The 16,239-nt window shown below is 36.1% G+C and overlaps 2 protein-coding genes across 2 annotated transcripts; both read left to right on the forward strand.

Annotated features, from left to right (window-relative positions):
• The first annotated feature begins 1,957 nt into the window (after positions 1–1,957).
• On the forward strand, positions 1,958–7,869 carry CSP41A (chloroplast stem-loop binding protein of 41 kDa). Its single transcript, XM_088874979.1, has 6 exons — positions 1,958–2,454; positions 2,945–3,066; positions 4,115–4,217; positions 4,921–5,062; positions 6,141–6,418; positions 7,346–7,869. The coding sequence occupies exons 1-6, from the start codon at positions 2,068–2,070 to the stop codon at positions 7,526–7,528; spliced, it is 1,215 nt and encodes a 404-aa protein (XP_088731105.1). The 5' UTR covers positions 1,958–2,067; the 3' UTR covers positions 7,529–7,869.
• A 2,357-nt stretch (positions 7,870–10,226) lies between these two features.
• Positions 10,227–15,730, forward strand: LOC18440899 (UDP-glucuronate:xylan alpha-glucuronosyltransferase 2). The gene is made up of 2 exons (XM_011627563.2): positions 10,227–11,214; positions 14,554–15,730. Exons 1-2 carry the CDS (start codon positions 10,458–10,460, stop codon positions 15,477–15,479), a joined length of 1,683 nt encoding a protein of 560 aa, XP_011625865.2. The 5' UTR covers positions 10,227–10,457; the 3' UTR covers positions 15,480–15,730.
• Positions 15,731–16,239: the final 509 nt, after the last annotated feature.

The raw sequence follows: 16,239 nt of genomic DNA on the forward strand, positions 1-16,239 counted from the left end.
CTAAACATTCTTTTATTAGCCAATTAAAACAAGTTGTATAAAATGCAAATTTAATTATAATAGGAGTAGAAATGAGAAAGTAGTTAAGATTGATAGCCAATAAATACTTCAAAAAAAAATATTAGGTCGATAATCCAAGATAGACGAAGATGTTGCACCGTAAATTAGAACGGGGAGGGCGAAATAGAGATATACTCCCAAAGTTTTATGTAATAGTCGCATATCAATGAGACTAAAGGGAAGTTTTATAGAACAATTGTAAGACCAACCATGCTTTATGGGGCAAAATGTTGGGCGTTCAAAAAACAACATATCTATAAGGTGAGCGTAGTTGAGATGAAGATGTTGAGATGGATGAATGACGAGATAAAAAATGATAGAATTCAAAATAAATATATGCGAGAGAACTTAGGGGAGACTCTAATAGGCCATAATATGAGGAAAAATAGATTTGGGTGGATTAGCCACGTGCATCATAAACCTAATACAACACCAGTTAGGAGGAACGATTTGATTCAAGTAGCTCTAAATCTAACACTAGATAGGAAAGACAATTTCATTCTAGTAGAAGGCTCTAAAAGGGTACTAAAAATGCCCAAAAAGACATGGATAGAAGTAGTGAGAAGAGATAAAAGGACTTATGATATAACTGAAAGTATGACCCTTGATTGAGCATATAGCGGATTCATGTAGTAGACCCCAAATAGTCAGGATAAGACTCATATGATAATAAACGCAGGCTGCGATAATTTTTTTGCGGTTGTACTCATTCTTAGATGGAAAATTGTTTCATGCAGGCTGAACCGCATGACTACCTATGTGGTCCAAAAATTGTAAATCATCCATCTTAAATATGGATGCAAGTAGGTGTTCCATCTAAAAACAATGAAACTAATGGTCTAAATGTTTTCTTGCTAGAATTGTTATTTCTAGTTTTTAAAATTCATTTATTTATTTCTAATCATGATATCCATGTTAGAAATTATATGTCTTTAAAAATTAAGTTAAAAAATTCATCTCAAAAATATATTTATTAAGAGGCCCGCATTTCTACAAATACGGGCTTGGCTGCATAGAAACCGGGTCCTTCTTAGATTGTGTTAATTTTAATCACTTCTAGATTGTGTTGGCATTTTTTTTTTTTTCAGAAAATTGATCAAAGCATTCATAGAGGATGAATAATTTAATATTATACCCTCATATTGTAATTTAATTTTAAAATATCCATAGAAGAACACATGATTTCTATAATAATTCATCTATTACGGATATTTTGCCAAATGTAATTTTTTCTGGCGCCCAGAGCATCCTTTCACTATAACAAAGAAACAATCTTTTTATGGCAAAAGATATTATACTCTCATAGGATTATAATGTTTATTTACTCTCTCAAATAAATTCCAGTTAAAATTAATTTTAGGATCTCAAATTTTATGGATGTAACCTCTTCTCCACAAATCAACCTCAATAATTTTTTAAAAACAACTTGACCCTCTATGCACTTAGAAAAATTAATGTTTCAATATTGAATAGTGACCATCCAATGTTTAAACAAGGGAGACCTAAGTATTAAAAATCGTAAATTATAATTTTTTCTTTTAATAATAATTATTAAATGAGTAATGATCTTATGTGACCCTCTCACATCCATATGTATAAGAACTTAAAAAATCTATTAAATTTGACACAGACCTCTAAAAAAATTATCAAATGGGTGTAGAATTTGACCTTTCTGAAGATCTGTGTCAAATTTAATAGTGATTCTTTAAGATCCTACATACATAGATGTGAGAGGGTCTCACAAGGTCAATTCCCTTATTAAATATTTTCTTAAATTTTATGTTGAAAAAATCATCCCATAGAAATCTTATGACAGATGGAGTAGAAGTACAGTATACTCCTGAGAGAGCATAGTATACACGCTCATCTTAGTAGCGCTCTACACCAAGTACCCGCCACCCGCAAAAGGCAGCGAGCGCAAACCACGGGTTCTCTCTCTCTCCATCTCCCTCCTCTGCAAACATAAACCACAGGTTCTCTCTCTCTCCATCTCCCTCCTCTGCAAACATGCCTATCACCTCCATCCAGGCCTCCCTTTCTCTCTCTACAATCCTCCCTTCACTTTCTCTCTCCTACTCTCTCTCTCCCTTCCTTTCTTCGCGCCTCTCCTTCAAACCGTCCCTCCACCTCTCCTCTCTTTCTCTCTCATCAAATCCTTCCTTCTCTCCTCTCAAAATCTCTGCATCTGCTGCTACTTCATCCTCCGCGCCCCCTCCCCTCGCTAACCCTAACCCTAAAAAGGTCCTTATTGTGAACACAAACAGTGGCGGCCATGCAGTTATTGGCTTTTACTTGGCAAGAGACCTCGCTCTCTCAGGCCATGAGGTCACAATTTTCACTGTAGGTGAAGAATCATCAGATAAAATGAAGAAACCCCCGTTTTCCATGTTCTCTGTAAGTTCCAAATTGCTAATTTATCTTTTCTCTTGAAACTTGAAAGATTACTCAATGTGAATTTCCCTTCTTGCCATATTTGCATTGGGTCTGTTACATTTGCAGAACCGGATAATGGGTTTTGAATTCCCATTTTATATATGAAATAGTATCTATAGTACTATTTTTGAGCAATTCTGTTGTTTTCACTATATCAGAAGCTACCATGTTTGATTTCTCCTCTTTCTACCTTTCTTCAATGGAAAGGATTTTGGAGGAATACGGGGGAGCAAGCAATTAGCGTTTTCCAATCTCTCTCTCTCTCTCTCTCTCTCTCTCTCTCTCTCTCTCTCTCAACAATTCGGGGTGTGGGAGAAGCTTTTGTTTTCAAAGTGAATATTGGTTTTGAAGAGGTAGGGGGAATTCAATTTGACATTTCCATGAAATGGGATAATTTTTTCTTCTAGATTTTACTGTGATGCAATTGATTTCTTGGGTTCAATTTCTGCAGGAATTAAGGGACTTAGGGGTCCGGACAGTATGGGGAGACCCTGCAAGTGTGGAAAGCTCGGTTGGAGGGGCGGGTTTTGATGTGGTCTTGGACAACAATGGCAAGGATTTGGACATCGTGAGGTCGGTCTCTCTCTCTCTCTCTCTCTCTCTCTCTCTCTCTCTCTCTCTCTCTCTCTCTCTCTCTCTTATAACTGGTTTAATCACTTTAATCATTTAATGTGTGAAGAAGTGTGAGATTTTGGATGGTTGTTTGAATAGATTGAGATTTGTAAATCAAGATGGTTTTAGTCTTTTAGTTTTTAGATAGTTGTTTAGATTTTAGATTCCAGCTAACCATTTAAACTTTTAAACCTCTTCCTCTTTCTTTGCTAACCAAGACTGGAGAGTTTTCTGAACGGCATCTTGATGACTGTATTGTTTGAACGCTTGAACCAATGCTGGACCTTCTTCACTATTTGTTAAGCTTGGCAAGCTGAAAGCTGACAGTAGATAAATTCCACTTAATTTCCTTCTTTACTTGGTTTAGTTCAAGGCTGAATTATCCCTTGCACTACCATCTTCTTCTCCCGTCTTGTTTCTTGAAAGTTGGGTGTTTGAAAATTGGAATTGAAGGTCAAAATCCAGATAATACATGAACCTGTTTGCTTACTGACCCAATTGAAATTGACAAACTGGGCAATGATTCATTTTTCTTCTTAATAACAGTGCATAAGTTTTCAAGATTCAAGAAAATATTTCAAGAAACCACACAAAATTCCGAACGGTAGCAAAACTTCAAAGTTCAAGGGCACTTTTATGAATAGTGCATAATTTTTCAAGATTCAAGAAACTATTTCAAAAAACCACACAAAATTCCGAAAGGTAGCAAAACTTCAAAGTTGAAGGGCGCTTGCATTAAAGATTGTTGTCAAAGTGCTACTGGTCTCTATAACTTGCATCCACCCTGAGAACCAACCAAAGATTCCGAGTTTTGTACAAAACGGGCATGAATATGCATTCTTGATGGATACTTACAGTGTATTAGCCTTCTACTACTAAATTTGAATAGCAAGTAGTACATTTATGATAGGCTTAATCGTAGTGAAGCCATTGAACATCTATGATATGCGTCTCTCTTCTTGATATTAAATATATCCTATATGTTTTCTAAATCGAACTATAAACCTAGGCCTGTGGCAGACTGGGCAAAAGCTAACAGTGCACAACAGTTCCTGTATATTAGCAGTGCAGGAATTTATAAGACAAGCGATGAGCCTCCGCATGTTGAAGGGGTATGTTATGCTTTGTATTTTCAGATTTGTGACATCTAATTTTTCTTTTGCTCTGTTTGCAATGAAAAATGTTCGTGAACAACATTGAATGATTCCTCACATCTGTTTTATTTAATCTACAATAAAAACCAGGCATGAGTTATGTATCTATTCTATAAGGAGATGAACTACATCCCATCCATCTTCATAAATCAAGAGAAAGTCATGTGTCTTGCATACTATATACGTTCATGACAAGGCCAATGTTTTCTTTGTTTGGTCAGCTCCCTGGTCCATCCTGAAAAGTAAAAGACCAAGTCCAACTTGAACTGATGATTTGTTTTGACAATCATTCCCAGCTCCTTCCTATCCAAGTTAATGGATGCTTTAAGCCCATGGAACTCATCACCTTCCGAACCTAGAAAGGAGGATTAAAAACTGATTTCCTTTGTTCGGTAAACATCATATCTAACCCAACATTGGGATTCTAATGAAGAGTATGTGTAATTATTTAAATGGCAATAAGAAATCCAAAAGCAATTTATTATTTATACACATTCAAAAGACAACATTGACTGAGAGCACAGCCTTCAGTAAAATAGGGAATGTCCATTGGAATTGCATTCTCAAAATTAGAAGTTACAGTTTCCTTTTATTTTGACTCATTATTATTTTATAATTTGTACGCATCTTTCTTTTCTGATCTAATATAAAAATGATGCAGGATCTTGTTAAAGAGGATGCAAGTCATGTAGGAGTGGAAAAGTACATAGCTGGTCTTTCTTTTAAAAGCTCGGCTGTATTCCGCCCACAGTACATGATAGGATCTGGAAACAACAAAGATTGTGAGGAATGGTTTTTTGATCGTATGTGCCTCCCTTAAAATTTACTTTGAAGATGCTAATATTGTGATAGTCATTATCTCTTTTGAGGCATACTTATAAATATGGATATTGTGGATTCACCTTTCTATTTATACCCCCAAAAGAATTTCTTATAAGCAGAAAAATGATTTGCTTTGCACTGAAAAGTAATGAACTTTTTATGCTATCTTGCGGTCTTAAAGGCTCCTGAAATGATGAAATTTGCTAGATCAGAGTTGCTACCTAGTTGCCTATGTGATTGAGGTGCTCGAAGCTTCACTTGGAATTTACCTTTTACTTATTGATAGTGATTATTGATTATTGAGGAAATACCCACAATATGTGTGATAAAAATTTCCTTAATACTTTAATTTGTTTATGTTCTTTTTGACCGCTACTTGGGATTGAACCATACGAGTTCTGATCAGATGATCTGGATCATAGGAGTGCGTATTGTGTTTCCATGCATAATTGCATTTGTCTTTATTTAGAGTGACACATATAGCCACATGATAAAGGGAAGACTAGAGAAAAGCCACTAAAGAATGAATGAAAGGCTATTGCACTTAATGCAACAATCTCCACAATACCCATGATTACATTATTCTTTTGATAAGTAATGCCCGTGATCTCTTGGAGTCATGTTTGGCACGAGAGTAATTCTCAGACGGACGCCCTTGCAAGAGAAGGTGCTTGTAATTCCTTGACAGTGGAAGATTAGGATCACAACTTGAAGGACCTGCCGGGGATCTTCTTAGGAGTCTTAGATTTCACAGTGTTTTTTTGGGGTTCCCTATGGGATTACCCCACCTAGTTGGTTTTGTATTTGGCCCCGCCTTGGGGGGTGTCTCTATCGTACCTTTGCGGTTATATTAATAAAATGTTAACAGTTTAAAAAAGAAGAAGATAAAAGTAATGCCCGTGTTGCACATGAATACAGGTGTATCCTGATACAATGTGTGCACATGTATGCACAATGCCCATTATATACATACATGTAGACAATGCCTATCTGTAGCAGCTGAGAAATGTTCTTTAGCTTATAGATCATGTGACCAAGTTTTGGGACTGTATTTTGCAGGCATTGTTCGAGACAGGCCTGTTCCAATCCCTGGATCAGGACTCCAACTAACAAATATATCACATGTTCGGGATTTATCAAGCATGCTAGCTTTGGCGGTTGAGAACCCTTCTAAGGCAAATGGCCAGATTTTCAACTGTGTAAGTGATCGGGCAGTGACCTTTGATGGGTTGGCCAAGCTTTGTTCTCAGGCAGCTGGGCGCCCTGTCAATATTGTTCATTATGATCCAAAGGCTGTCGGGATTGATGCAAAGAAAGCATTCCCTTTTCGCAACATGGTATCTCTCTCTCTCTCTCTCATCTATCTTTCTTGACAATTTTGTTATAGTTTCTGAAGTGTCTGTAATTCTTTTGGGTAAATGGAAAATGAAGAAATCACTTTGTCCTGGGCTACAAAGGACGCCCTCGACTTTTGCTGAAAACGCTAGAGTATAACCCCACCCTGTGTAACATTTGGAAGCGTAGCTATTTATTTTTCACTCTGATGCAGTTCTTGAGACATCACATAGGGAGAGAGTGCTCTTTTACTTTTTGGGGACATGGTGGCAACCATCACCATTTAATTGTTTTTCGTATTTCCCTGCAAATCGTTTGATGGGTTTTTCATACACAAGGTATTTCTAATCCTTTTCCTATATGAAAAATCATCATCATCATCATCATCCGAGCCTTATTCTAACTATGTGAGGTCAGCTTTTTCCGACAAATGAGGCAATTATTTTTTTCTGGAAATACGAGGGAGAAACTGTTTGTTTTTTCCAAATTATTTTTCTTACTCAATGAGACGTGGTTTTTCAATCCATCGGGGTTGCTAGCGTTTGTTCTCTCCCACTTCTAGGAGTCGAAAGTCCAGTAGACCTGAATAGAAATGAATGACTTTTGGTTTTCAGTTCTCTCGAGAAGAACAGATGCACAGGATGAGTTTGCTCATTACTGGCATTCTCAGACTGTGTATATACTGATCATAGAAAGTCATGGTCATAGTTACTATCAATACTTATCGCCCTTCTCTAAATTGAAGGATTATGATGAGAATAGGACCCATGAGAGCTTAACATGAACAAAATGGAAGGCCCCACTCTGTGTCACAATTTCTCAGTTTATTCGAATGACAAGTATGACCCATGTCTTTCAGATGATTGGATCACAATATATGCATACTGATAAATGGCTTTTTCTAATTTATTGATTTTTTCCCTACACAGCACTTTTATGCAGAGCCGAGGGCCACCAAGGAGATATTGGGGTGGCAGAGCACCACCAACCTTGGTGAAGATTTGAAGGAGAGGTTTGAGGAGTATGTGAAGATTGGTAGAGACACCAAGTCTATGCAGTTTGAAATTGATGACAAGATATTAGAGTCCCTCAAAGTGCCCGTAGCTGTTTGAATCAAGTTTAAGGGACATTAAATATCTTGTATTTATATTAATTTCTTGTAATGTGTTTATCTCTCTCTCTATACGCACGTGTGCACTCACACAAATTCATCATCATGGAGAGAGAAGTGAGGGGGGGAAGCCTGGTTTTAGAGTTTCACTAGAGAGAGAGAATCTCTTCTTACACGCGTGTGCACACACAAATTCGCCATCATAGAGATTAGAGAGCGGGGGGTTTAAAGTCTCATGAGAGAGAGAGAGTTAATAGTTTAACTGTGGTGTGACATCTTGTACAAGAGACCAAGTAAGCCAATGGTGATGAATAAAGTTGAGTGAAACCAGGTTAATTTCAACTGCCCATAAGAAAATTAAGGTTTTGATCACGTCTAAAAGAATTGCAGCCACAAACCAACCACTATTTTTGTTTCTACTTTCTACTCTTTATCCGAAAAGGTAATTAGTAGTTAATACCTGCTCACTTGTGTTATCAATGGCTTTTTCTTGATTCCATGAAATAAAAGATTTTCAGGCCTGATATTTTGACTCTTTATTGAATTGCAGCTGAACTTATTAGATTCTAGTGAAATTTAAAATTGTAATATCTTGTATTTTTAACATATGGGCAGTTCTGTTACTTTCTACATGATACATTACTTTCTACATGATACATTACTTTCAGAAGTTCTTTTTTCGGTAATAGTCAAAATCGAGATGATCAATTTAAAGATATTTTGACGAGCAACGGTTGTATAATAATATGATGGAAAAATCTTAAAAAATAATGTTATGACCATTTGTTTGATCCAAAATTTGAAATATACACTCTTTTAATTATAGTGAACAATCACAAAAAAGAAAAATATGAAAACACAATTTAAAACGTATTTTTTTAGCCCAATTAACATAGGCCATTCATTTTGGTGAGATGTTTAGATTTAAGCTTTAGAAGGATTTTTTCATTTCCAATTTTTTTGGATGGCTTTATTATCATGAGATGAATAATGTTAAATAACCAAAAAATGATTTTGAGTTCATAAAAGCTAAGATCTTGACATTCACCAAATGAATGGTTTAGATTCGTTTTTGTAGGGGACTCACCATATTTAGGGTTCAAATTGATTTTTTTTTTGTTTTGGATTGATTATTGAGATGAAAAGAGTGTGTGTGCAAAATTTTAAATAATACAAATACCACAAACATGATTTTCTAGAAATATTGTTGCATTATACTATAATACAATCCTTGCATGAAATCAATACCCTATTTTGACTGTTGAATTGCACTTATATAAACTTTTTCATATCCAGTAAAGCCCATAGGCGAAAGATTGCAGAAACTTAGCGAAAATTTCGCAAAATATTGAGTCCATGCTTGAATTTTTAAGGCAAGAAATTTTAAACTTTTGGTAAAAAATGTTGACCCTGTGGCTCATTCCGACAAGTCGTTCATCTTCATGGAGGCCACTTATTGTTATAAACAATAGTAGTCACATTAGTTGTGTTTAATTAAATATATAACACAAAAGAAATCCTTATTTATTACTAATAAAATTAACAAAAATATATCCTTACTTATTACCAAAAATATTATTAAAATACATTGGTCTCTCTATTAGGCATATCAACACCATCGCCTTCACTTTATTATAACGTCAAAATATTCTTGTCCCAAAAGTTTGGATAAGATTGCAATCTTATATTATAGAAATAAGGTGCACTTAGTAGAAAAGAGTATTGTAAAGTTGGAAAATCTGCCAATTAATCATATCGACCTCGAGATATATTGATATAATAAAAAAAAAAATTCAAATCCTAAAAATAATGCATCATGGAATAAGTTAATTAGACCATCTGTTTTAAGATTTTCAAGTGATTATAAATAGAAAATTGTTTTATGTGAGCTGGATCGCATTTCTACAATATGCAATCCCAAGGTATAAAGTATAAATCTTAAAGATGGATGCAAATAAGTGGTCTCTCTAAAAAAATTTAAACTAACTGTCCAAATGTTTTATTTATAAAATCATTATTTTTATTTCTTAAAAATTATTTAGTTATTTATATTCATGATCTCCATGTTAGAGATTACATGTCCTTAAAAATTGGGTTTGAAAACCCATCTCAAAAATAGAATTTTAAGAGTCGACTCATTTCTTCAAGGACACATAAAAACCGTGTCTTTATAGACATGCTTGGTTTGTATCATTTTAATAATTTTAAATTTCATAATTAGAGTTGAACATGAATTTATAAGCGATTTCTGATATCAAAATTACATCTTTCAATAAAATTTAGACTTGCGCCTCACATATGTATAAAATAAGGTCGGGACCTTATACAAACCTCACCTTTTACAGAAATTTCATTTTAAAAAATTCGATATATTTGGTAAGTCGACATGAATTGAATTCGTCCAAATAAATGAAGGAATATATGTGTTTATCATGGTTTGCACGTTTAGGAGAGAGGACATCTTTATTAGATGGTAGAGAGAGAGAGAATCAACTCGTGCAATCTTAATCAATGCGTCTTTAATCAACAAGAGAGAGAATAGTGTGTTAATTGCTTGGTTCTATGTTTAACCTCTTGAAAATAGAGATAATCGGGGTGTAATAGAAAGAGGCGGGAGCTTGTGGTTAAAATTAAATCAAGAGGTATACAACTAATTTGGGACACTGGATCATTAATACCCCTTAAGTTATATTGCACGCCAACCTGAGAAGCACAATCTTCGCATTGATCTCTCTCTCACTAACACATTTTAGAGAGAGAAAGAGCAAGAAAGTGGAGAAAAAATCACTATTTTTCCCACATAAAAAGTCTTGACAACTGCTCCCTTCCTCTCTCTCTAGTTAGTATTCTCGTGATATTCTCTCTCTGGGTATAGTCTCTGGGTTTATGTATTTCTAAGAGGTTTCTCTCTCTACAAAACAGCTCTTGAGATGGCTTTCATGGTGCAAAAGAGCTATAACCATGCCTTCCTCTCTCTCTTCTTTCTTACCTCTTTTGCGCTCATGCTCATCATTTATCTCTCCCCTGTCCTGCTTCAAGACTACCCCTCTCGTCTTCACCCCAAAACCAGAACCACAAGAATTCTGGCGACAAACACTTCAGCGAAATTGCCGGAAAGCTCAACGGTGAAATTGTTCGAGAAGGCGAGCAATGGGACCCTGAGAATTGCCCTCGTGAACATGGACGCTGACTCGGACCGGGTCGTGCATTTGAGCAGACTCGGAAGGGCAGTCCGGGTTGGGTTCGAGCGAGTCAGCGAGTCGGTGAAGTGGTCCAATCTATACCCAAAGTGGATTGACGAGGAAGAGACTTGTCGTCGGCAAAAGTGCCCCAAAATTCCGATGCCGGATTTTGAAGACCTCGGCCGCTTCGACGTGGTGGTTGTGGGGGTTCCATGCAGGTATCCTGAAGAGGGGTGGCGGAGAGATGTGTTTAGGCTGCAATTGCATTTAATCGCCGCCAACTTAGCGGTGAGTGGCGCAAGTTTAGAGGAGGAGGAGGAGGCGGAGGTGAAAGTGGTGGTGGTGAGTGAGTGCAGGGCGATGGAGGAGATATTTGGGTGCGATGAGATGGTGGGGAAGAGAGAGAAAGATGAGTGGGTTTACAAGGTGGATTTGAGGAAGATGAGAGAGAGGATTGCCATGCCAGTTGGGTCCTGCAAGTTGGCGCTGCCTTTGAAGAGGACAGGTAGGTGCACACGAAACTGCTTCATATTTATTTATGGGATTGTATACAATGAAACCATTTACAATTGGTATACTTACAACCATCTCATGCCAAATCTGATAGCTTGGGTGTGTTATAAAGTTGAAGAAAATTGATCCGATAACTTGGGTGTGTTATAAAGTTTGAAAAAATTGCTTTTGAATTTTAATTTTAAATGTAACCACTCAATTTCACATTTAATGGTCAAGTTTAATTGTGACCACCTTATATCAAAAGTATATGGTTTCATTATATACTTTCTTTTTATTTATTGAGTGATTTACTAAAGAACTCCCAAACTAGATAAATATGAAATGTTTAGTTTATTAGCATAAATTACAAAAAAGTCAATCAATTTGTATTTTTTATTTTCTCAAAATTACTTGTCTTGATGATATTTTCTTTAGTTTTATCCTTAATATGGCATTACCATGAGCTTTAGAAGCAGTGCCTAAACGGTAGAAGGTTAGGTTAGAATCCTCGGACTGATGCTAAGCAGTTTGAGGTCCTCATCCTTGAACAAATGTTTATCTCACAAAGTAAAAAATAAAAAAGGGTCCGAATATGAACCTTGGACTGCCCTAGAATTGAGTTGTGCTCAGTCCGTGGTAGCTTCTTGTACTCGAACAGCTGTTTTTTCAAAATAAAAAGGCATATAGGGCGTCATCTTTGGACCGCTGTTTTTATCAAAAAAAAAAAAACATATAACACCCGATCCTTGGACTGCTGTTTTTATAAAAAGTAAAATAAGACATATACAATGCGGTTCTCAAACCAGACCGCTGTTTTCTCAAAAACTAAGAAAGAAAACCAAAGGGCTAACTGCCTCTAATATTTATTGCATTTGATTTGCTTAGGCAAGAAGTATGAGAGCGAGATGGTTGTTTATTGTTCTGACTGTTTTCGGTATTGGATTGGGCAAAAGAGAGAGAGAGAGAGAGAGGAGTAACATTTATTGTTTTTGTTTTGCACCAAAATGAGAGAGAGAGAGAGCAGCGTTCATTGATTCTCTTTTCGTTCCAAAAAAAAAAAAAAAGAAAAGAAAAAGTTTGTTTGCTTTTCATTGCAGAGAACAGTCGGAGGGGAGAGAGATTTCTTATCCACTGTTAGTATCGATGATCGATAATCTAGAGAGAGAGAGAGAGTTGTCTGATTTTTCGGAAAAGAGAGAAGAGAGAGATGGGTTGGATTTATTATTAGCAAAGGACATGAATAGCAGGGGTGGGCCATTGGGGATTACCTTTCATTCCCAAGACGCTCGGAATAGAAAAGAGGGAGTGAATGTTTCTCACACCACTCTCCACGAATTTCACGGTTTCGAAGTTAATATACGATGAAATTTCCGCGGGCCCTACTAAACAGTATAGGCCTGCGACCGAGATTTGAGGCGTTAGCTTTTGTTTTCCATATAAAAAAAAGTGAGAAGTCCCCAAACGTCTCATACGTGTGCATCTCATCAAGTCAAACGAAAAATATAAAAATAGACATGAACCAAAATGTGCATCTTATTTGGGTGAATGTAATGTAGGAACTTACTATCTTATAGTCTTGCAATCTGAGCCTTTTGGTTTAGACCCTTGTTGGTCCGCTCACGAAATCTTCATCTTTGGGAAAATTGTTCTGTAGTTCTACATTTGCGTCCCCAAGGCATCACCCATCCATCTTGAAAATGGACGCATGGTGGTCTCTCCATATAAACAAAAATCAACTGTCAACAAGTTTTACTAAAAAAATTATTATTTTAGGCTTTTTTTTTTTTTTGTCAATACTGCTAACCTCCACATTAAAGGATACATATTGCATAAAAAAATCAAGTCCGAAATCCATCTAAAAAATAGATCATAAAGAGCGGCCACATATCTACACATGAGTCCTGGGACTCATAAAAATCGTGTCATTATCTTTTATGCATTCTGAATGCCCTATAGTCATGTTCTTCTATAGGTGACCTATAAGTGTGTCACGACAAAAATATTTATATTTTGTTATTCATGTGCAAAACCTTAAGCATAAGCATATACTCGCACTCTCCCTTTGTTAGCATGCTCTCACAAAAACATGTTATATATTTACTTCCTCTCATGAAAGAGTTACTTGGGAGGATTTTTTCCATTAAAAATCTTAAAAATTATATAAAAAATATTAGATGCTTATTTTAATAAATTCAGATTTAAATTTCCTGTATCTGACCATTTAAAAAATCGGATCATTATTCATCTAGGCTTATTATACGATTTGTTATTCCTTTTCGAACAATTGATATTCAACTTTCCTTAGCTACACTAAAATAATCCAATATTTTCTTAAGTACCAATTAGTAGTAACGCTTGGAAAAATCTGCACTCATCAATGATTTTGATTTTTACTCTGGATTAGTAAGGATACCTCTAGTTTTTATTGAAATATTAAAAGCTATGTGTTTGCTATTCCTTAAAATAATGAGAAGTGACATTGAAATAGCTCATCCTCTTCCCTAACTGAAATTTAGAGAAAGGGAGCGGTTTGTATGGACGTCGAGGCTCTAGACAATCAACGAAAAGCGCACCTTCCAATAGTGTTTAGAAATGTCGTTTTAATAGTGAAAATCTTTGAGATAACCTTAAAACATTTTTTTATCTTTAATTATAAAATTTAAGGCTTAAAAAATAATGTTGATCGAACATATCTATGAAAACTTGAAAATTGACCGTATAAAAATACGTTACAAGATGCACTATTGCCAAAACTTGAAATCCGTTTTTTTCTCATGTCTATACATCTTGGTATCGAGATGATTAATTTGAAGATATTTGGGCATCAAAACAACCTCTTCTAGTGAAATTTTTGAGGTGGACTCTAATTTGATTGTTTAGAGCCTTGGCTTTATATTGAATTTTTTCCTTAGAGATATATCTTTATAAAGTATGGTTTGTTGTGACGATATGTTATAAGTCTACCTTGGAAACAAGAAGATCACAATCATCCTAGCCATCGGATCTGAAATTGAGTGCTAAGGGGTGTGTCCTTTTCTCTCATAAGATTCGAGAAAAGTCATTTGGTCACCCATCATATTTACATTTGACTGTTGTGGGTGATACTGACCTTGTTCTACCAAAAGATAAATGATCTTACTGTATATTCTTCATTCTGTTTTTGCCAAGCAACACATTACCATACTATTTGCCACCATTTACTTCCATTTTTGTCTCATTTTCTTTTCTAATTCTCTATTTGCTTTCTATGTGTGTGTATGTTAACATAATCATATATTTACATTATATGTATTGATGTACTTATCAACGGCCTCCTGGACAGTCTCTCAACTTGGCTGATGCAGTGCAGGTGGAAAGATCGAACTGAATCCCCCTAAAGTGGGTCCGAGCCCCACTGTCAAGCAACGCGAGGCTTACGCGACTGTCCTTCACTCTTCGGAGGCTTATGTATGTGGTGCCATTGCCCTTGCCCAAAGCCTAGCTCGAACTGGCACCACTCGTGACCTCGTTCTCCTTGCTGATAGCTCTATCTCATTAAGAGCTCGGCGTGCACTTATCACTTCGGGTTGGATCATTCGAGACACCGATCGAATACATAACCCTTATGCCAAGAAAGAAGCTTACAATGAGTGGAACTACACAAAGCTTCGATTATGGCAGCTCCTAGGTTATCACAAAGTTGTTTTCATAGACTCTGACATAATAGTCTTGAAGAACCTTGATGTTCTTTTCGGGTTCCCTCAAATCTCAGCTATCAGCAACAATGCATGGCGTTTCAATTCCGGGATGATGCTCATCAAGCCATCCAATTGCACCTTCAACATGTTCATGGAGAACATAGATGAAATTGTCCCATACAATGGAGGGGATCAAGGGTTCCTCAATGAGGTATTCACATGGTGGCATAGGTGGGCTTCTAGGGTAAACTACATGACCAACTGGAACAATATGACAGAGGAGATGGAGATGAAAAATCGGATTTTCCGATCTGATGAGGTCTATGGGATACACTATTTGGGCTTGAAGCCATGGCTCTGTTATCGGGACTACGATTGCAATTGGAATGTGAAGGGTAATCAGATATTCGCAAATGATGTTGCGAATGAAAGGTGGTGGGAGATTCATGATTCCATGGCACCAGAGTTGCAGAGGTTTTGTTTGATGGACAAGGGGTGGAAAGCTCGCTTAAAGAAAGACAGAGCATCGGCTAAGAAAGCCCAATTTGAAGACAAGCACTGGATGATTAAGATCAAGGACCCAAGACAACACCTTTGAAGAATTTGGCCCAAGGATTCTGATCACCACAATAGCCTCGTGGAATGGAGCTCTGAGTATATAAAACTCTAGATTTCAGAGTTGATTACCATGTAAAAAATATAAATTACAGATTTACATATTTAAGAACCTGAAAGACATGTAAATCTTTTTTGGATCGTTGATCACGATTATTGAAAAATAAGAATAAAACAGTAGATGTAAAACATACCCTCCATGATCCAACAATAAAAAAAAACAGCTTCTTGTTCTAATCTCCGAAAGGGGTGGATCGGCCTTCACTTCTTTTCTCCTCCAAACTTGATGGAGAATTTTCTTATATAGAATGAACAAGAGCTGGGATAGTCACCTTAGATCTTTTCCTTATTATATTTTTTTCCTTTATCCTAACCCATCATAGGTAGTTATTTTTAAGAGACAGTGGGGGAGATGATTATGACTAATCATTATCTTATATAATTATCGTTAGATCATAAATTGGAGATATTTTCTAAAATACCATTTATTTCCTAACCCAAAAGAAAATGGGTTTCTAGCCGCTAAGGTTGAATGGTTTTCTAAACAAATAGAAATAAATGAAACAAAAGATAATAAATCCATTTTTAAGAGGTCCATATGACAGTTGAATCCATTTTAGCTGAGGAGATGGAGAAAATGAGGCAAACAATTGGGAATTTCAAAGAATGTAATTAAGACTCTTTCATTTGATTTTTGTAATCGTGTGGAGCACTGCTATTGATCAATGGATACTTTCCTCTAA

This window comes from Amborella trichopoda, chromosome 1, assembly GCF_054954075.1.
Source record: "Amborella trichopoda isolate Santa Cruz 75 chromosome 1, AtrichopodaSantaCruz75HAP2 v2.0, whole genome shotgun sequence".
In the NCBI taxonomy this organism is placed as follows: domain Eukaryota; kingdom Viridiplantae; phylum Streptophyta; class Magnoliopsida; order Amborellales; family Amborellaceae; genus Amborella; species Amborella trichopoda.